Source organism: Dendropsophus ebraccatus, chromosome 10 (genome assembly GCF_027789765.1).
Source record: "Dendropsophus ebraccatus isolate aDenEbr1 chromosome 10, aDenEbr1.pat, whole genome shotgun sequence".
In the NCBI taxonomy this organism is placed as follows: Eukaryota; Metazoa; Chordata; class Amphibia; order Anura; family Hylidae; genus Dendropsophus; species Dendropsophus ebraccatus.
Genome location: NC_091463.1, coordinates 55,091,051 through 55,112,850, shown reverse-complemented (window position 1 = coordinate 55,112,850; position 21,800 = coordinate 55,091,051). Strand labels below are relative to the sequence as shown.

Below are 21,800 nucleotides of genomic sequence, written 5' to 3'. Positions count from 1 at the left end.
TCTGGATTTGCATGCTTGTTACATCTGGTCATTCAATCCATAGCTTCATAAACATTGTTGGGAATGTTCAGCAACTTTTATATTGTGACCTCAGTCAGTCATTGCTTGAACGCTTTGTGATGATGAATGGTGTGGTGCCCAGGTAAATGATAGCAGCTTCACAGTGGTTGCTCACTACTGCCACAGCCTCGGAGTTGTGACCACATGTCAGCCTGCTTGCTAACTCATACAAAGGTCATTTATTTCCATTTTATTTTAACTTCACCAGGGCAGCTAAGGATATTTCACATGTATGTAAAAACCGTCCAATAGTAACTAACATAGACACTAATAATAACATATAGAGGTGACAAGCTGCCTTATAACAACCAATCAAATCCTGTGATCTTTGTAAGTAGCTTGAATGTATATGCTATTGAATAACATTTGTACCCATTTTCATGTAGAATTCCCAGTGTGTAAAAGACTTTTTGGGTAGATTGCAGAATAGATTCTGATAGTTTCCACTGTAGTGCTGCAACAAACTGAGTGGTTTATTGGGAAAATCTTTATATGTATTGGGATCCTTAGAGGTGGGCCTACTGTCTTCTCACTACCAACCAGACTGCAGCTCTAAAGGCACAATTAGTTACAGTTGTTTAAAGACTGTGGACGCCTTTGCACATAGTTGGATGGTAAAGTTGTGAGCACAATCATATTCTGACATAGATTGGGCAGCACCTCGCTCTTGGATGTGTCAGCTCTCTCCCCTCCTTTTGCAGAGTTAGGGCCCTATAACACAGAGTGATAAGCAGCCAAATCAGGCCGATTCGGCCAACTATCGCTGTGTGTAATAGAGACAATGATCAGCTGGTGAAACGATCATCAGCTGATTGTTTCTTTGGGTCCAGATCTAAAATCATTGACCGCCAACCATGCATCACTATGTGTAATAGCAATGCGTGGCCTGCGGCTAATGATTGAATAATCTGTTCATAAATTACCTCTCTGCACTCCCGATCTTCTGCACTCTGCTTGCTTCCTGGCACCACCCGCTGCAGCTTCTCTGAGTTGACAGGCCGCTTAGCCAATCACTTAACGCGACGGCCCCAGCCAGTGATTGGCTGAGCGGTCTCTCAGCTGCAGTGGGCGGTGCCGTGAAGAAAGCAGAGTACAGGAGAAGACCGGAAGCGCAGAGAGGTAATGTATAAATAGTTTAGCGCAAGGGCTGCACGGACATCACTAATTATGTCCATGCAGCTCTTGCTAAACCAGGGGTGGGGAACCTTTTCCCTGTCGTGGGCCATTCAGGCATTTATAAAATCATTTGAGAGGCACTAAACTCAGTGTTATGCTGTGGCAGTGAAATAGCATTGGTTGGCAGCACTCGGGGCAAGGCAAAGTATTGTTCCCCTAATGCCCCTGCTATTGTAGATAACCCTCTGTGATGCCCCTGGTACCTAATGTGAATCTTTAGTGATTCCCGGTAGCCAGAGGTAACCCTCAGTGATGCCCCGGTAGTCTAACTAACATCAGTGATATCCCTGGTTGTCCTAGTAAACTCCCAGTGATGCCCCTGGTAGCTGATGCTAACCCTGAGTGATGCCCCTGGTAGCTGGTGTTAACCTCCAGTGATGCCCCGGGTAACCATAGTGACCCCTCCACCCAGTGATGTCATCGATAGTCATAGTTAACCCCCATTGATGTCCCTGGTAGTCTAGTTAACCCCCATTGAGGTTCCTTTTAGTCTAGTTAACCCCCACTAAGGTCCCTTGTAGTCCTATTTAACCCCCCATTGATGTCCCTAGTAGTCTAGGTAACCCCCAGTGATGCCCCTTGTAGTCTATTTAACCCCCCAGTGATGTCCCTGGCAATCTACTTAGCCCCCAGTGTCTGTATCAAATAAAAAAATAAACATCTCCCTCACTTTTCCTCTGCTCCTACACTACCCAGGTCCTCTTCTCTTTCCTTTAGTCTCTGCCTGTCTTCTCCTGCAGGCGGCGCGCAAGGAAATGACATCATCTCGCGCAGCCCGCAGGAGAAGGAAGATTTGCGCCAGTCTGGTAGCAAAGAAGCTGGCACGCACAGCACACTCCTGTGAACGTCGCATTCACAGACACAGGAGGATGTTCTGCATGCCGCCTCCTGCCCCACAGAAGAGCCGCAGACTGCATTAGGAGGTCTCGGGCTGGATGCTGCCCAGCGGACCAGAGGTTCCCCACCCCTGTGCTAAACAATAATTACGCCATGTACTTGGATCAGTAAACAAGCACCGATCTAGCAGATGGACGCACATTTACATTATTGATTGGGCTGTCACTGGCCGTCTAATAGGACCCTTAGAGATACTGTACCAGCAGGAAAGTTGAGGAGTGGAAGTAGGAGGAAAGAATCCAAGTCATCTAAGTCTTCAGTGGACGTAAATCACATAAGCTGTACTGTATCAGAGAGTAGCAGTCTGTGGGACAGGAGGAACACAGGCTGTGTATATGTAGATAGAAAGGAGAAAACCTACAGCAGATTCTGCAGAACAAGGGAATAGGAAGTCACATACTGCCAGTCTGTCAGCACAAAGGATGACAAGATAATATGGGCTGTCTAAGATGTATAAGAAGAAAGTATGGTGGCACATAAAAGGCAACAGTATCTTCAACACAAAGACCTCTCATTTAGCATACTGGATATTACCAGGACACATCCACGTGGAGGACGCCTGCGACTAGGAGCACATTGCAAACAAATTTATGGAGATTGCAGTCTGACATTTAATGTAACTATATTTAAATAAATGTAACCACTGACTATGTAGGTAGTCATTTTCTTCCTGTTCAGATGTGCCCATAGCCTTTAAAATGTGTCCCTTTTAGATTTAAGGCATATATATAATTTTAATCTAATGTAAAGCAGCTACTAAACCTAAAATTAGTCAGATTTTGAGTTTTATTTGAGAACAAGAGAATGTTAAAATATTTAGGAAAGGATTGGTTGCAACTCAGGAGTCTGGTTGTGTAGTCTGGACCGCTCCTAAGTGTCTTGTCATAGGGGGAGCAGGCCCATAGAGGTAGGTCCAGATTACACTCATTAGGCAATGTGCAAGAAGCAACATAAATGTTATTTTATTAGGTAGAAGGATTGTAAAATAATTAACGTTTATTCTATACACAGCCAATATTACTAAGCAATAGAACATTAGATTATGGTGCTATTCTATTTATAGGAAGCAGATTGCACTGATTGGCACGTTTGCATCATCTGGGACTCATTCACTGGTCATCCATAATGTTTTACATTTTTTAAACAAAGCCCTAACCCACATTACAGCAGCTTTTGCATAAACTCAAGTGCATGTCCATTGTTTTTATTTGCTTTCTAAGATTGGTTGTGCCACGCTAACTAATTATCAATTGTGTTCTGCCAGGCCTGACCTTGCCGTGTATATTTGCTGGAGATCCAGGAGATCCAGGAAGTCCAGGCATCCCTGGACCTGCAGGTAGTTTTAGATTTGAACATCTCTTATCTATCTCTCTATCTTCTATCTATCTATCTATCTATCTATCTATCTATCTATCTATCTATCTATCTATCTACTCATCTCCTATCTATCTACTCATCTCCTATCTATCTATCTATCTATCTATCTATCTAGCTTGTAGTAAATTCAGCAGCACACAAAGAAAAGGAGTATGTGGGTGCCAGTCGCAAGTTCCAACCACGAACTTCACTTAAAGGGGTACTCCAGCGGGGGGGGGGGGGGGGCTTTTTCGCTGGGACCGGGGAGGAGGTGGCTGAGGGAAAAGACGTCGAATCACCTCCCCGGTTCCAGCGGCGGGAGGTGAGACGTGACGTCTCAGGTCCGCTCAGCCACTCAGTGAAGGAGGCGGGATCCGTTTCAAGTCCGCTCAGATCCCGCCTCCGTCACTGAGTGGCTGAGCGGACCTGAGACGTCAGACACCTGGAAGCGGCCGGGAACCGGGCCACGGAGCGCCGCGATGCGGGACCCGCCGCTGGAACCGGGGATGTGAGTGGACGTCTTTTCCCTCAGCCACCTCCTCCCCAGCCCCAGCGAAAAAGCGCCCCCCCCCCCCCGCTGGAGTACCCCTTTAAATAGTCAGGTAATTCAACGGCACTCCAGCTTAGATGCAGAAAAAAGTGTTCTTTTATTCCATATCTCAAAGTGCAGCACAGCAATAGAAAACAAGCCTACATTGTTTTCTATTGCTGTGCTGCACTTTGAGATGTGGAATAAAAGAACACTTTTTTTTTGCATCTAAGCTGGAGTACAGTTGAATTACCTGACTATCTATCTATCTGTCTGTCTGTCTGTCTATCTATCTATCTATCTCCTATGTATCTATCGTTCTATTATTTATAGGTGATTAAGAAGATATTAACTGAATTATCTCTGAATTATCTGTTACCTAGGACCCAGAGGGGAAAAGGGGTTCTCAGGAATTCCTGGCCTAAGAGGTTTTGATGGTGCCAAAGGACAACCAGGTAGTCCAGGACTTGGGGGATTTTCAGGACCTCCAGGTATGAACAGATCATGCATCTAGCCTTTAGATTGATAAGTAATGTAATTTTTTTTTTAATGGTGTGCTTCCTTTGTTTTTAAGGATTTACTGGACCACGTGGTGATCAAGGCCCTGTTGGATATCCTGGCTTGGATGGCATTGATGGATTACCAGGAAAGCCAGGAATCCCTGGTGTGCCTGGTTCCAAAGGTTCACGGGGTGAAGTCTTGGGAGCGGAGCCTGGTGCTCCTGGAGAACCTGGCAGACCAGGATTCAGTGGAGACAAAGGAATAAGGGGAGAGTCTGGTTTTGATGGACAGAGAGGTAATGGGAAAGTGTTCATAAATGTCAATTGTGGAATAAATAGATTACTGGCTGGTCATGCACATTACAGTAGTGATGATCGATCAGTAAGAATGAGTATGAAGGCAGGTCCAGGCTGATAGTTATCCAGCACCAGAGGTTCTGATAAAGAAGTATCTGTTTTGTTGAATTTCAATGTTTCTGGTCCTATGTTCTTCCAGAAAGTTTGTTCTCCTTTTCTGATCTATTAATTGCATTAACCTTTGCAGTGTCAGGCTAAGTTTACACAACGTACATTTTCTATTAATCACGGCCGTTGTTGCCGATCTGCAGGTAGCCACAGAGAAAACGGACATATTAATGGAACGGTGTTTTGCAGTGTGTGAATCCGGCCTTAGAAGGACTTCCTAACATATACCTTTGAAGAATGCCACTGTATAGGCCCACTGTGGCTTAATATGCCGCAGTAGCAGAGGACCTCAGTAGCAGATTGCTGATAATTATGTTTACGTGAATATGCATAGTGGGCGGGAGGGAAGGGGAAGGTCTCGGCGGTGTTAGGAGCCTGCCAGCAACGCCCCAAATGCTCTTAAGCAAGTAAGTTGCATAAGAGCAATTACCGATTTAATAAACAGTGCGGGGGAGCAGAGAAACGTAATTATCAGCAATCTGCTACTGAGGTCCTCTGCTACTGTGGCATATCAGCAGGTTATGTAGAAAGGACCTGCTGATAGTGCTGCTTTAAGTCTTCCCTAAAAACTAATGTTTACCACATTATAATGCACATTATAATCTTTAACTCATCACTTTTCCAGCACCGTCACCACCTATCCCTCACCCTCGACACAAGAAAATCCATAATAACCCAGACAGAAGTATTTCCCCAGACAGTGATAATGCCCCCTTTTAGCCCCACATAGTAGCAGTACCCCCCTTCTTTGCAACATACAGTAGTATGCCTTCCAAAATGGTAATTGTGTCCACATTATGTTCCATACATTACTAGTGCTCCTTAGTGCTTAAGGCGGTTAAAGTACCTCCATGTAGTAGAAGTGTCCTTCCTCCTGTATAGTAGTGCCCCCAACCACCACATAATAGTAATGTCCAACTTTTTGCCCCCATACACTAGCAATACTTCCTTTTGTGCCCCAATGCAGTAGTAATGTGTGTCTATGTGCTTCCACACAGTACTAATGCCCCCCCTTTGTCAACATATGCAATAATCATTTTATCATATCCAACAGTATTTTGTGCCCCATTCCCCTATTAATAGTGCTCCCTTTTACCAAATGAGAATTAAAAAAAAAAACCCCAAACTCATCTCTCCACATTTCTGTTTAATAGGTTTAGATGGGCGCCCTGGACTGATGGGTGCTAAAGGTGAAAAAGGTAATTCAGGATATCCTGGAAGCCAAGGTCTTAGAGGATCACCTGGATTTGGAGGTGCAGCGGGTATTAAGGGGATACAAGGACCTATAGGAGATCCTGGATTTCAAGGGTCACCAGGTAAGTGAACCAGCTTTTAAAAATGCTGTGGGAAGTATGAAATATTCAAATATTATCAAGTTGTTAGAAACTAATTAAACACTGGTCACTCATAATATACACGCCTAGGGACCATAAACATCTGTAGTACCATTTTATTCATCGAACGTTGTGGAATTCTAAAGTTTATATCTATATCTCAGGTGCAATAATGTAATGCATGAATGAGGTCAGTCAATAATTGATTTGATGTATTGGCTATTATACACTTATTGTGTTCTCAGTAGCTTGAGTGTAATCCAAGAAATAATAGTCACCTTCAACGAGGCAACATGCACAAGAGACAAACAAGAAAAACTTAAAAAAGGAAAATAAAAATCTATGATAAATGAACCCCATCAAATAAATAGAAAATGTTGTGTAATGGCTGCATGTTACCAATGCATAAAGTAGTCCATACAGGGGAATGGCTCACTAGAAGAACATGTGTTCAGTAAGATTAGGTCCATCAGTAGTTAGTGTATTATTATTATTATTATTATTATACAAAGTCTAGGAAACAGACATTGAAAAAATGTTAGGTTAGGATTCTGTTCACATTGTTGTTTATAAGGGCCAGTTCACACTAAGGAATCAGTGCACAATCCTCGAGGAAAGTGTTCTGCCCTGAATCACCTCTCCCAGGGTTCTGCACAAATTCATTTTTCATTTAATCAAATTCATTCATTTCTTCCAATTCTGCGCAGATTCCACGCTGAAAGATTTCAGAGCAGAAAATCACTGCTCAATTCATTTCAATGGGATTCCGCCAGAAAAATTGACATGTCAATTCTTCTGGTGGAAAGCAGATCCGCTGCGAAAAATTCTGCACGGAAATTCCGGTGTGTGAACTGCAGAGCGCAAATTTCATTGAACGCAATGGAAATTGGCTCTGCACTATGTTTTCGGCCTGAATTTTTAGTGAGGAATCAGCGCTGAAATTCAGCGCTGATTCCTCAGTGTGAACTGGCCCTAAAAGAAATGTCAGCAAAGCCTTACATACTCTGCAAGACTTAAAGGGGTTATCCAGGATTAAAAAAAAGCACAGCAAATTTCTTGCAAAAACATGCATGGAGTATGGAAATGATGGCTAAGTAGGTCAATAGTAGAAAAAAGGCTGCACTTATTAGCTGGACAATAATCCCACAAAACAAGCAAACAAGTCGAATCATACTGCCGTATGGAATTAATATACAGTACTGACTATGCGCATTCTGCATACAGGTAACTCAGGGTTAGAGAAACCATATTTTCACTACAGATTCTGTGTGTCACATTACTTTATTCCATTTTTTGTCCATAGTACAGCATCAACATAGGCTACAGTATCAACATAGCCTGCTGTATTACCATAGATCGTATCGATCTATGTATCGAAGTCATCTATGGTGATACATCAGCCTTGAGCCTATATTAATTGCTGTACTATGGACTAAAAAAATGGAATGAAGTAATTTGAAACACAGAATCTGTTGTGAGAGTATGGTTTCTGGAAACCTGAGTGACCTGTGTGAAGCATGTACACTGTGAGGACGTGCTATTTAAGCAGTTTAGACATCACTTCATGGAACAAAGACATTGTAGGAAAAGGTATTAATATCCCTGTTGTGCACTGCCCATAGTGTTATAGGCCAAATTGTGCTGACAAGTTCCCTTTAACTAGCATGCTCCCATTTGGTAAGTAATAGTGACATGGATTTTTCTGTCCCAAGTATATAACCACACATTTATCAGTTTCAAACCCAATTTGCCATTTCTACACCTAAGGCTCCAACGTATCCATTTGTAACAATATATTGTAATTTTTTTGTGTTATGCACATTACACTGTTAAGTATAAAATTAAGAAGTGATGTTTGAATGTGCAATCCGTCTAAAAGGTGATTATTGGATCTATTAAAGAGAACAGGGGCCAATACTGACCCCTGTGGAATACCACTAACTACTAGCAGTGACCACTAACTACTAGCAGTGACCACTAACTACTAGCAGACTAATTCTGGACCAATGCAGTATGATACTGGACATGGATGCTCGGGGTATGGGTAATTGTGGTAAGACGTTTGCAATTTCCATTAAAGTTTGAATTAATGATGAATAGATACTGTAGATAGGCTTAAGTTGATAGATAGATAGATAGATAGATAGATAGATAGATAGATAGATAGATAATATGCGTTGATATTAGGATCAGAATGAACGAATCTTAAAAACAAAACAACACCCATTCAAAGTGCAGTGCGGTTTCACGCTGCTGTTACTGGCCAAACCAGCATGTGAACCTGCACCATTTTCTGTATACTTACTGAACTATGTTTATTGTAAATTTGATCGAAGAGTCCACCTACCTCAACAAGGTAGTGCCCCCACATGTAGAATATAAAAAAGCAAAAATAGTCCACACATCTTAAGTATACTAAACAGGCAGGTCAATCCTGTGATTGAAATGCAAAAACAAAGAAAAAGATGCAATAGCGGTGGAGCTAAGAAACAGGTGTGAACATTAGAGGCATGGTAGTGGACCGCGGTGCCGTCTTTTGTCTCTTCATCTGCTCATCTAAATTTCTGCTTCTGATTTATAATCATTTCTAACTCTGATCAATAACCAAATCTTAATCGGGTGGCAGAGTCCAATCACAGGTTGTGTTTGGGTGCATTATACTCTCCTTACTTGTTATCTTTCATTTCCTTCCTTTCAATGGGTGCTCTCACAGGGAAAATGATTCACTTATTTGGTTGTATCTCTCAGCTGGCAATTTCCATTTCACCGTGTGCTTTCTTTCATACATTTTGTCTGTTTTTCCTTCATCATGCTTTTATTCCAAATATCATCAATCCTCCATATTTTGATGTCATTCTCTATGGTTTCGGCTTCTTCAATAGGCTGCCAAGGTGAGAAAGTGCTCTGTAGCATAAAAGCAGATGGACTAACAGCCCAGCTTTTGATGCTGCGGGCATTGACCATAGGTGACACCCCTTATTTTATGAAGCACTCTACAACAACCAGTGTGCTCATGTGGTATCAAAACTCTTTATATCATATCTAATATGATATATCTTACCTGCTACAAAGGACTATTATGAAGCTAAGCAGTATTTCATAGTTTGGGCACTAATCATCAGGTATCCCAGCACATAGTGACATAGTGACAGGTTTATTGGATGGAAGGAAACAGTAAATATAAGAGAAGATTTTTTTGTAGTTATTTGCAGAGACATTCAGTGATTGGTGTTATTAATGATTCTATATAATGTGGTCATAAAGAAAAGCACCTAAACCGACTGTACAGCGAGAGATTGATAACTTGTCAGGAGGTTGGAGACATTATCAGTGCATCTATGTCAAAGTTACATAGAAACATACATTATGATGTCATTTTGCTGCAGTTTCGCACTATTTCACCACAATTGCACAAATGGCAACACGGAAGCATAAGACGTGCAATTTGTGAAGGCTATGCACCCACACAGTATTTTGATCAGTATTTTGTAACCAGAGTGGATGGCCGTCATTTAATGGTAAATAATTACCGTTATTTTAAAACCATTGTTATTTGCCATTAAATGACGGCCATCCACCTAAATTTTAACAGTGTGTGACATAGCCTTCTGGTTTTGGTTTCAAAATACTGAGCAAAAATACTGTGTGGGAACATAGCCTCAAAATGGTATTAAAGTGATATGCCCCAAAACACTATCCTTCCCACTCCCCATTGGCATCACGCGGTTTTAGCAGAATTGTGTTGCTGATAATAAAATCTTTGTGTCACGTGGAGAGAGTGTTATAGAGGCGGAGTGTTTCAGGGGTAATGCACACTGACCGAGGGACACAGATGCCTGCCCTGGATTTCACTCAGGCCCAGAAGAGGTGGCAGCGACTGTGTCAGCAAGGGGTTACTTCACAGCAATGGACCAAGGCAGAATGGGGAGCACAAAGCCCAAAGCACCCCACTTCTGTTACTCTCTCCCTGTTGGAGAAAGGCACTGATTTTTAGCAAAATAATCCTGCATAGGACACAAACAGAGGTTTTTTTTATAATTTATTATCAGCCACATGAATATTGGCCGTTGTTTTGCAACTACAAACATTATTTGCCCTTATTTTTACCTGGTGAGAACAAAATCTTAGGTTGATTAGAATATACCCCACATGGGCACAAATCTAAGATGAAGCTACGTTGAGGAGAATATCACACAAATGGGGCAAAATAATTAGATCAATAAATGTTTCATCTGCAGCTTTTTGCAAATGTATACCACCTGGACCAAGTAAATCCAACCCATCAAGCTGCATGCACTTTATATCTAGTTTGTCCAAATTTTAGTCTTATGGTGCGTTTACACAGACAGATTTATCTGACAGGTTTTGGAAGCCAAAGCTAGGAGTGGATTTGGAACGAGGAGCAATCTCAGTCTTTCCTTTATGACCTGTTCTCTGTTTATAGTCTGTTCCTGGCTTTGGCTTCAATGATCTGTCAGATAAATCTCTCTGTGTAAACGCACCATTACTGTTTTCACATTGCGACGGAAAGGAAAGACAGGGTCGCCTTCTGGTGCAGTAACGCACGTAGCACAAAGATGACCAAAATGGTGTATAGCAAGATACACTCACTAAAGTAGGTTTTGCAGGTATATAGGCACAACTCTATCTAGCGCTATCACATGGACAGAACGGCGCCGGCGTGGGGAAGTCGGTGCCGCAGTCCTTTTTTTCTCGGTTCCCATGTATGGCCCTGCCCCTTTATGATGTGGCTCCATTGATTCTAATGGAAATGCGTCATAGAGGGGCGGGGGTTTCATCCCACTGGGGGCGGGCTGGACCCTCTCCAGTGCTTCACCCGAGCCAGTGCCCAGGAATAGAATGGTGCCATACGTAAGAACCTGGCTGTGGTTCAAAAAAAAAGACCATGTCACTGGCTTTCCCGAGCCAGAACAGTTTTATTTATGTGAAAAACTTAAAGTCAATGTACTGATGGTACATTTGGTTTAAGTGAGAATGTCACCGCTGCTCGTGCGGGGATACCACTGAACCTCCATTATGTACAGCAATAGGAAGATAGATCCAAAAGGATCAACAGACCTGTAATTCCCCTTGGGGCTAAGCGCATGTGGAAGGAGTGCTAAATGTAGTCCGAACACGGGATCACGATACCGCAATGTGAACTAGTATTTTATTTATTTATTGCAATGCGTTTCGGGCTGTGCAATGCAATCGAGCCTTTCTCAAGCAACCAAATTAAGGTTACTAGTTTATTAGGACAATAAGAAACAAATAGATGCAAAGTCAAATAAATACACATGAAATCATCTCCTCTGCCCAGAATCTGAAATACTGCTAATGTTTCACAGATTTTAGGCGGGACATGCCACCCAAAAGTTCCTGAAGTGGCGTTTACTCTATTAATGCAGGTGTTGTGTATTTGTGACACACAATTCATCTTCATGATGAATAGCTCTTATCCAGTCACATATGTACCATGATAAGGGGTTTCACTGCCGTCAGTTGTAGTGTTATAGGCAGTAATCCGTGCAGTAGGTTACATTTTGTTAGAGCACTAATGCTTTTGCAGCTAACGCCCCCTCCGCTAGGTGGCTGTATGTAGCAGAACTGAGTTCTGTTACTATTCATCTGCCTTTCACTAATGAAGGACTAGGTTCTGCTTCTCTCCATTAAACCTCCTCTAGAAGTGAGAGGGATTTTCCTGTTTTGTTCTCTGTTCAGTTTCAAATTTTTACATAGTGCATCTTATTTCAGGTTTTCCAGGAGCAAAGGGTATTCCTGGAGATAGAGGAACCCCTGGTCCAGTTGGGTCAAAAGGTCGCCCAGGTCCTAATGGAGATGCTGGTCGCCCAGGAGAGCTAGGACCAGCTGGACCTCCTGGTCCTGGTGGCCGTGATGCTGTGCCTGGCTTCCCAGGACCTAAAGGTCAGTGCTTGTAAATAATATACAATGCTGTATACGGTATCGTGTATAGACTGTTTTACACTTGTTTACTCTTTTTTTAGGTGATAAAGGTTCTCCGGGCCTAATCGGCTTCCCTGGAATGCCCGGGCGCCCAGGGCTTCCTGGTGGTGTTGGACTCAAAGGATTTGATGGATTACCTGGAAGAGATGGCAGTCCTGGATTTGATGGGAGAAAAGGAGAAAAAGGTAATGAAGAAATAGCTCTTTTCTAAGAAGTGGAAGTGTTCAGTTAAAGACTTAGTGGAGAAGGATGGCTAGAGAAATTGAATGTCGCCGTCAGAATTCAGATTGTTTCTATATATCTATTAATGCAGTGAGTATAGAAAGTGCTTAGTATGTCAACTGGATCCACTTTGTGTTATATGGTGCTCACTGTTATAAAGCCTTACATCAGTAAGTGATGGCATACCCATATCACTTGCTACCATGGGTATACCTCTTTAAGGCTAAGTTCACACAATAAATATTTTCTATTAATAACGGCCATTGTTGCAAATCGCAACACCGGCTGTGACTAATAGAAAATGTATTTTGCAATAAAGTCAGAGGAATCCCGTCTGGAGCATATACACATAGGGGGACATTTATTAAGTCCGACGTTTCGTACTCCAGACTTATAAATGTCCCTGCATCTCCGGCGCTACGGAGATTTATGTAGAGGCGGACTGCCTCCACATAAATCCCGTGTGCGTCGGTGCGCACAGCCGAAAACCTACGCCACCTGAAAGGTGGAGTAGGTTTTCGGCGTATCTTTCAGTTTAAAAAATGATGAATCGCACGGACTATGAGTCCGCGCCCCCCGTCCCGCACCCTCCACACCCCCTCCCCGCCCCCCGGCGTACGCGGTGGAAAGTGGCGATTTGCGAATATTTTATTCTCAAAACGGCCATTTGCGAATAAAATAATACGCAAATCGGCACTTTCCGACGAAAATACACAAACCGCCTCCTGATACATGTCGCCCATAGTATACACTTAGTCCGGGATTCCTATGGGCCGCAGGAAAAACTGACATGTCAGTTTTGTACGTCCACTATTCATTGAATAGAGCCTGCACAGAACTGTCAGTTCACACAATGAAAAGTGCAGCTCCGGTTGCACTTTCCATTGTGTGCTATGGTGCATCCCAATTCAACACAAATGAAGTTCATCTGGCCAGTACTGCAATGAACTTCACTGACACTGGCTATTCTGTGACACGGCCGGGACTTACGAAGTGTGAACCTGGCCTAATACTGTATTCAGTCTTAGGCTATGTTCACACTATGTAAAACTACGGCCGTTGTTGCCGATGGCAACAACGGCCGTAGTTTTAGTGCAGCGGTACACAGCCTATTAAGCTATGGAATCCCGGCCAGAGCGTACACATATCGTACACGCTCCGGCCGGGATCCCATACGCTGCCGCAAACAACTGACATGTCAGTTTTCTGCGGCCGAAATTCAGTGAATTCCGGCCGCAGAAAGACCTGTCAGTTCACACAGTGAACCCTGCGGCCGAAAGATCATCCGGCCGGTACTTAAGTACCGGCCAGGATGATCCGGCCAGAGACCGGCCGTTCCGTGACCCGGCTGGGTCACTGAACGGCCGGTCTCTATACTTAGTGTGAACATAGCCTTATGGTGCGTTTACACAGACAGATCTTTGAAGCCAAAACCAGGAGCAGACTATAAACAGGGATCAGGTCATAACAGAAAGACTGCGATCTATCATCTTTTTAAATCCATTCCTGGCTTTGGCTTCTAAAGGTTTAAAAACTGTATGAATGTAAATTTGAATACTTGAAAGGGTGAAGATTTCAAAATGGGGTAAATTATGTGGGCTTCAAGTATACAGGCCTCTAAAATATACTCCAGAACTGACCTAGTTCCTCTCAGTTTGAAATTTTAATGAAAATTTTGAAAATTGCTACTAAATTTACAGCCTTTAACATCCTAAAAAAGTAAAAGCATGTTCACAAAATGCTGTTAATATAGACATGTTCTAGATATGAATTAATAAATAATTTATGTAGTATTATTATTTTCCTTATTGACAGAGACTTTCAAATGTAGTGAAATGCAATTTATTTATTTTTTACAACATTTTGGAGTTTTTTAATAAAAAAATTCCAAAGCTATAAACTCAAATTTACCACTAACATAAAGTAGAATATGTCCCGAAAAAAAAAAAAATATCTTGGAATCACAAGGATCGGTAAAAGCATTCTAAAGTTATTGATTCATAAAGTGACACATGTGATATTTGAAAAATTTGGCCGTGTCATAAACGCCAAAACTGGCTGTGTCCCCTAAGTTTTAATGCTTTAACTTTCAGCTCTATAATGTAAAGGAAAAAGTTCTTCTAGAATACAGAGGGCTGAATACATTTAAAGCACATTAGTCATAATGTACGCTGATCCAATGGGCATGGAATTTATTCTGGCACCAGAAGTTCAGGTATCTATGGATAAGATCACTCCAGGTTAGTTCTGTGGACATGTCCCAATAGGGCTTGTGCACAGAACTGATCCGGCATGGTTATATCCATGAATACCTAAACTTCTGGTGCCAGAATGGACAATGATTTCACACACATTGGGTCAGCATACATCATGACAGATACACTTGAAGGCTGACTCTTCCCATTGCTCCTTCCATTTCCATGCACGTTTCGCTGTCCTGAAAGTTCAATAGGGAACCAGCCTAGTGACCCCAATCTAATGTTTATGCTATGTCGAAAATAACTTGCAGTGTCTGTCATGGTTATATACTTCTGCAAATATAAAGAATATTGTAAAACATGACTGATTGTATTTTTCAGGCTTTATGGGCGATCCAGGATCACCAGGCCCTTCAAGTCTTGTAGACTTAACTATACTGAAAGGAGATCATGGTGCCCCAGGAGCAGGAGGAAGACCAGGCTTCCCTGGCCCAAGAGGTATCAATTCTTTATTACATTAAAAATCATTTAATCCATCATGTATATACAGTAGTCTGGTGCTGGGATATTTAAAATGCTATGACCGTAAGAAAGAAAGTATATAAGCCTGACTTGTAAATCAGGGAAATTTCTTAGTTAAGCGTCCTCCTTCTTATCCTGTCCTGCACTATACACTGCATTATATTGCATTTCTCTACTGGTTTGTACTGTGCTGTTGTACTATGTCAGATATTTTCAGCAGAAATTTACAGAAGAATGTTATCCACTATTACCCACATTTCAACAGAAAGTGCTGGCCATGGAAGCACACACCGACATGTACATTGTGAAACATTTGCATAAACACTTCTTTCTTTTCTGGAGATAGTCCTTTGAAAATGTAGCAATACAGTATTTATATTTCCCACATGTTCATCTTATTGATATGTGATCACATGTACAGTGTTCTCTGTACTTAGCCACAATCCATTCTTGGCGGCTGGTTGAGTGCTGAGCAGTTTTTTCCCATAATAGAGTATGTAATTTTGTTTAATTGGTTCCATCATGTATTGTCAGCCCCCATCCTTTATACTGCACCACCACCAAACCCTGGGGCTGAGGTTCCCTGTGACAAATGGAGGATGAGAAAGGAAGATGGTGGTGGTGGTGCACTCACTATACTATAAAGTATGGAGACTAACTAACCTACAAAGAAAAATACTGAACCACTCAAATTACCACAAAACAGTAAATTTTATTGATCAAAAACTTGATCAGGACTTGTATATGATTATCCGCAACTGGAAGAGAGTTAAAACAGCACAAAGAAAGGAGGCCGCTAAATGTGGAAAACTATTTTGCTGCAAAAAGTTATTCACATTTAGCGGCCTACTATTTTCCAGTTTTGGATCATCATCTATATGTCCTGATATTGTTTTTTAATCAGTAAAGTTTTCTATTTTGTGGTAATTTGAGTGCTTCAGTATTTTTCTTTTAAGGTTAGTTAGTTTTCTTAGCTAGAACCCAACTGCAAGTTAATTTGGCCTTAATACTAATCTCCACACTACAGTGACTTATTTACCTTTTTGTTCCTGTTTGTGGCATCTCTGTATGCTATATTTAGGTGTATTTAAAGTATGGAGTATGAGGACGTGATGCACTGTAAAGAATGGGAGAGTGACACCCCCATGATCATCATTTAGAGTGTACAACCCCCCCCCCCCATGCTTTTATACTGCACCACTGCTACCTCAATCTTTTATAGATTTGCCCTGTGTTATATGCATTACACTCCAATGCCGTATCCAGTTTATGAAATTTTGCTAGAAGTGTGGGTGCAGCAATCATTGATTAACTCACCTCTAGGCAACTTCTTCTACCTGTATTATTGTACACAACACTTCTTCTACCTGTATTGTACACAACACTGCTCCGCTTTACTAGTATCCTTAAAGAAGAACACTGGCGGAAATTTTTATTAAAGTATTATATTGCCCTTCAAAAGTTATACAAATTACCAATATACACTTATTAGAGGTAATGCTTATAAGTGTTTTTTTCCCTGCACTTACTACTGCATCAAGGCTTTACTTCCTGCATAAAATGGTGATGTCACGACCTGACTCCCAGAGCTGTGCAGGCTGTGGCTGCTGGAGAGGATGATGGCAGGGGGACACTGTGGGACACAGGGCACTTGACAGACACTGAGCACCCCCCTGATCATCCTCTCCAGCAGCCACAGCCCGCACAGCTCTGGGAGTCGGGTCGTGACATCACCATTTCATCCAGGAAGTGAAGCCTTGATGCAGTAGTAAGTGCAGGGAAAAAAGCACTTTATAAGCATTTCCCGTAATAAGTGTATATTGGTGATTTGTATAACTTTTGGGGGGCAAAACAATACTTTAATAAAAATTTTTAAGGGACTTTAATATTACGTCATGCACGCTTCCCCTCTAGTGATAGGGACGTGAAGGCATGTGGCACCAACACAGACAATACAGTAGAGGGGGAAGACTGGAGGAGAAGGTTAAGAAAGGTGATATATAAGAGACAACACAGAGCTGAAGCACAGCTTAATATGGTTGTGTGCTGTGCAAGTGGTTGAGCACTGAAAAAAAATTAAAATATTGAGATTAAATAATACTCTAATAGTTGTTGGTCAGAGCAGTTTGCATGCCGTGGTACCACTGTAATTGGGTTTGATGTCAGCCACCACATTAGAATATGACCACAATGCATGCGCAGTCATTTTACCCATAAAACTATGGTGTTACACTGAAAATTGTGTCACTGTTGCCCACTGGAGTCGGGGTGTGCTTCTTTCCATTTTTGGAAATATGGATAGCCTGCCAAATTTTGGAAAATAGAATCTGTTAGTGAAATGTGTGTATCTGAATTCATTTTAGGTGATAAAGGATATTCTGGACGTCCTGGGTCACCTGGACTCCCTGGCTTGCCAGGCCCCCCTGGACTAGACAAAGGTAGACCTGGAGATCCTGGTTTCCCTGGAGCAAATGGAAGATCAGGTCCCCCTGGAATAAGGGGAGCACCAGGAATCGTGGGGTTCCCAGGCATGCCAGGACCAAGTGTAAGTCTTTTTTTCAAATTTACAATGGGAACAGTAAGCTGTGACGTTTCCATAGGCTGTACCTAATAGTGCTGTTAATACATTGATTCGTGAGTGCAGCTTGAACCTGGCATAATATCTACAATCGCTGCTTACATAGTATACATTATATTCAGTATATTTTGTACAGTGTAAAAATGTATAGAGCAGGGGTCAATGGACATTGTATACAAGTATATGCCTTACAGCACCACTAGTTGGGCCTTCTCTTAGCAATATGTAGGAAGTACTCCCATCATATATCTTTGATAGATGGCAGAAGCAGAAGGGCATCTATAAAGATATCTGTTGTATCTAGAAACAGACGTGATTATCATGTTAATGTATAGTTAGTAAGAGAGAGTATAGTTCAGGGTGAGCAGGGCAGGAAGGCTGTGACGGGCAGCTTCAGCCAGTGACTGCATAGCTTCAATTATGTACCTAAGCATCACAAGGCTAATATATTGATTATATTTACTTGAATGGACCTAGCACCAATTTGCTAAGAAACTTACATTTTATTGTTTTTTATAGGGCGCAGAAGGTTCACCTGGAACCCCAGGTTTTGCTGGTCCCCCTGGTCGTCCTGGAATGAAAGGTACATATGCCATTAAAATGCTTACATATAAGCTATACGCTATACAGTGCTAGAATGTCTGTACCTCAATCTCACCTTAAGGCTGTCTCATTTGAGGACTACATGTAATGGTCATGGTAGGAACTGGTTATAGAAGCAAAACTTGAATTAAAAATAATCTTTCTTTTCTCAGGTGATCGTGGAGAATCACTGGGGCAGCCTGGAGCTCCAGGGCCCAAAGGAGAACGAGGTTTACCAGGAAATCCAGGTAATATACAGTATAGATGCACTGATGCACTGATTAGAATGCCATTATACTATACTATATTATACTATATTATTTTATATATTGAGTGACAGCAGTAAGGGGTGATACAGCCCCTCTGCTGCCATGAGTGGCTGTATTGGGAAGTGCAAGGCTACTCAAGCCCTGGTCCCAGCACAGTTATATATCAATACGGCTGCTGCATGCAGAACTGGTGACACTGACCCTCCTTTGACATGTATTTTAATGCATGCTAGCATTAAAATAGACATTACACTTGGGAAAGCAGCCTGTGTAAATCACTATTCTCTCTGCTACAAGCTGCCAGATCTGCTGATCTCCTGACACAGACAGTGTCCCCAGTCACATTGTGCATTAAAACAGACATCAGGGGAGGCTTATTATTGCTAGTGCTGAAAGCCACACAGTGCTACCAATATGTATCTGTGCTATGACCAGGGCATAAGCAGCCCTGCAGTTCTTTACACACCCCTTACTGCTGCCACTCTAGGTAAAAATGTAAATAAAAAAAAAAAACACATTTTCTTTAATAAAGTTATATTATAACGTTATATACAGTACCTTTATAAAAGAAATGTAAAAAAAAATTATAATTTTTATACACGGGAATATCTCTTAAAACTAGTTTTATCTAGTATAGGTAAACAAATGGGTTTTCTGTTAGTTAAAATTTTTTTCCATAGGCTGGATCGAAAAAAAAAAGTTAACAAAAATTACTCACCCCTAAATTACCTGCTGATTCAATATTACTGTCAAAGCATTGCAGTAAGTAACATTGAATATATTTCTTTGAAACTAATCGAAAAATTTTTGGGGCTATGTTCCCACACAGTATTTTTGCTCAGTATTTTGGTCAGTATTTTTCAGCCAAAGCCAGTAGTGGATTGAATACACAGCCAAAACCATGGCATAACACATACTGATAGTGAGCGTGTACAGACTAGGCTTGCACTGTGGTGGGCTGATGATTTACAGTACCACCATAGTGCACTGATCCATTCCAGCCCACTCCTTCTTCTGATGAATATCAGCAGAATGGGTCAGCCACAGGAATTGGTAGGAACGTATCTTCATCCTCAGCGCCCCCTGCGCAATAGGGACATATTAGCAGGTTAGATTCTTCTAACCAGTTGATAGCTTCCCTTTAGGTGATGGAATATTGTGGAGTCCCGACATTCTCTTTGTACATTTCTTCTGGTTCTAGTGATCACATTAGTCCAAGAGATTTGGACACACGTCGATCAAAAAGTTTTAGTATGTCGTGGAGATATGTCATGATGGGGCTCAATACTATCCCCATTTCGGAGTTTACTTTACTTGGATGTAGGACTTAGGGTACTATTACACGAAGCGATTTTTCGTTGATCAACGAATAACGATAAACAAACTCAAACGAGCGTTATGGCGAACGACCTGAAATTGTTCACCCAATTACACGGAACGATGATCGTTACTTATGATCGTTATTGTGTTCATCCTGTTGTCACCACTGCGTTCGCCGCTACTGCGAATGACCGAACAACGTCTTATTACATGCGAACGATTTGCAAATGATCAACGATAAAAATAGGTCCAAATTCTATTAAACGACCAACGGTTACTCGTTGGCCGTTTAATCGTTGTCTGCCATTACACTTAACTATTATCGTTCCAATCTGAACGACTTAACGATTTTTCGAACGATAATTGTTCTGTGTAATACCACCCTTACCTTACACTAAGATATCTTTCAATTTGCAGGTTCAAGAGGATTCAATGGATTTCCAGGAGATGTTGGACGAATTGGAACTCCAGGAAGCCCTGGAGTGAAAGGAGTAGGAGGAGATAATGGGCGTCCTGGACAACCAGGTGTGGAAAAGTGTTTATGTCTATTATATTTATTGGTATTCATTTTAGATCTTACTAAAAATACCAAGAATAATATAGCTGCAGACTGATATAATGGCAGACTTGATGGCCCATATAGTCTTTTTCTGCTGTCAGTCTTCTAAGAATCACTCATCAGTTAGTTCTCAATAAAGGGGTAGTGCAGCGTTTAACATTTATTCACTAAATAACACACATTACAAAGTTATACAACTTTGTAATGTGTGTTATTTAAGTGAATGGCCCCCTTCCCCATGGTGCATTATACTTACTCCATTGCTGTCGACCCCGGCTGGCATCTTGGGTCGACAGCGTCATCTTTTGGAGGTTGGCTGGACCGCTCCAGCCGTCCCTCATGCCGCCCCCCTCTGCCGCGTCATCAGCTGCTCAGCCGCGATTGGCTGAGCATAACTGAACGTTACTATATAGGTGTTTGTATCGATTTGATTATAGTTTGCCAGTTGTTTTGTTTTATGTTGTTTTTTTTTTTTTTTATGTGAACTGACAAAATGACACACATTGCAGGAATTGTCCACTTACTGTCCCCCAGTGTTTATATGGTGGTGACTGTGTGGGCATAAAGGTTATGCCCACAAGGTCACCTGCTGGGGGAGGATTGCCAGGAGATCTGATCTGTCTCTGTATCTAAAATGAAAAGTGCAGGATGATCATCAGTAAACAGGCCAATCATTACCCCATGGTAAAGACCCAGCAATCAGCCAAATAACATGCAGTGTGAATTAGACCTTAGACCTTAGACCTCAGTCCCAAACAGGAATACCGAATAGTTAGGAACTATAGGTTTTACAACAGCAATAACTAATAAACATACCTACACTCTATTAAAGATTATAGGGCTTTGGTACATTTGTTATATGTGTCAGCTATGTGTGGTTTTTATTTAGCACTTACCTATTACAATGCTCTTCCTCAGGTTCTCCAGGCCTGCAGGGATTTAGAGGAAACCCTGGACAGGTGGGAAGCCCAGGTTTTCCCGGATCTCCAGGATTTCCTGGACCTGTAGGAGCCCCAGGTGTTAAAGGTAAAATAATCTACAAAGTGTTCTACAAAGTGAATTTGTGTTTTCATGTTGTGCACCGATTACCGTTTGCCAAGTAACTCTTTTAAATGGAAATTATTATAACTAGAGATGAGCGAACCTCGAGCATGCTCGAATCCATCCGAACCCGAACGTTCGGCATTTGATTAGCGTTGGCTGCTGAAGTTGGATAAAGCCCTAAGGCTATGTGGAAATCATGGATATAGTCATTGGCTGTATCCATGT

At 41.8% G+C, this 21,800-nt stretch overlaps 1 protein-coding gene across 2 annotated transcripts in view; it reads left to right on the top strand.

Moving 5' to 3' along the window:
- The window catches only part of COL4A6 (collagen type IV alpha 6 chain), a 190,583-nt gene that overhangs the window by 153,563 nt on the left and 15,220 nt on the right, over positions 1-21,800 (top strand). For both annotated transcript variants that reach the window (XM_069942625.1, XM_069942626.1), the window contains 12 exons: positions 3,398-3,469; positions 4,402-4,509; positions 4,593-4,814; positions 6,138-6,299; positions 12,072-12,242; positions 12,323-12,466; positions 15,083-15,199; positions 17,587-17,768; positions 18,321-18,384; positions 18,557-18,631; positions 20,390-20,497; positions 21,450-21,557. In XM_069942625.1, coding sequence (XP_069798726.1) covers positions 3,398-3,469; positions 4,402-4,509; positions 4,593-4,814; positions 6,138-6,299; positions 12,072-12,242; positions 12,323-12,466; positions 15,083-15,199; positions 17,587-17,768; positions 18,321-18,384; positions 18,557-18,631; positions 20,390-20,497; positions 21,450-21,557 — 1,533 coding nt within the window. The remainder of the gene's footprint in view (positions 1-3,397; positions 3,470-4,401; positions 4,510-4,592; positions 4,815-6,137; positions 6,300-12,071; positions 12,243-12,322; positions 12,467-15,082; positions 15,200-17,586; positions 17,769-18,320; positions 18,385-18,556; positions 18,632-20,389; positions 20,498-21,449; positions 21,558-21,800) is intronic.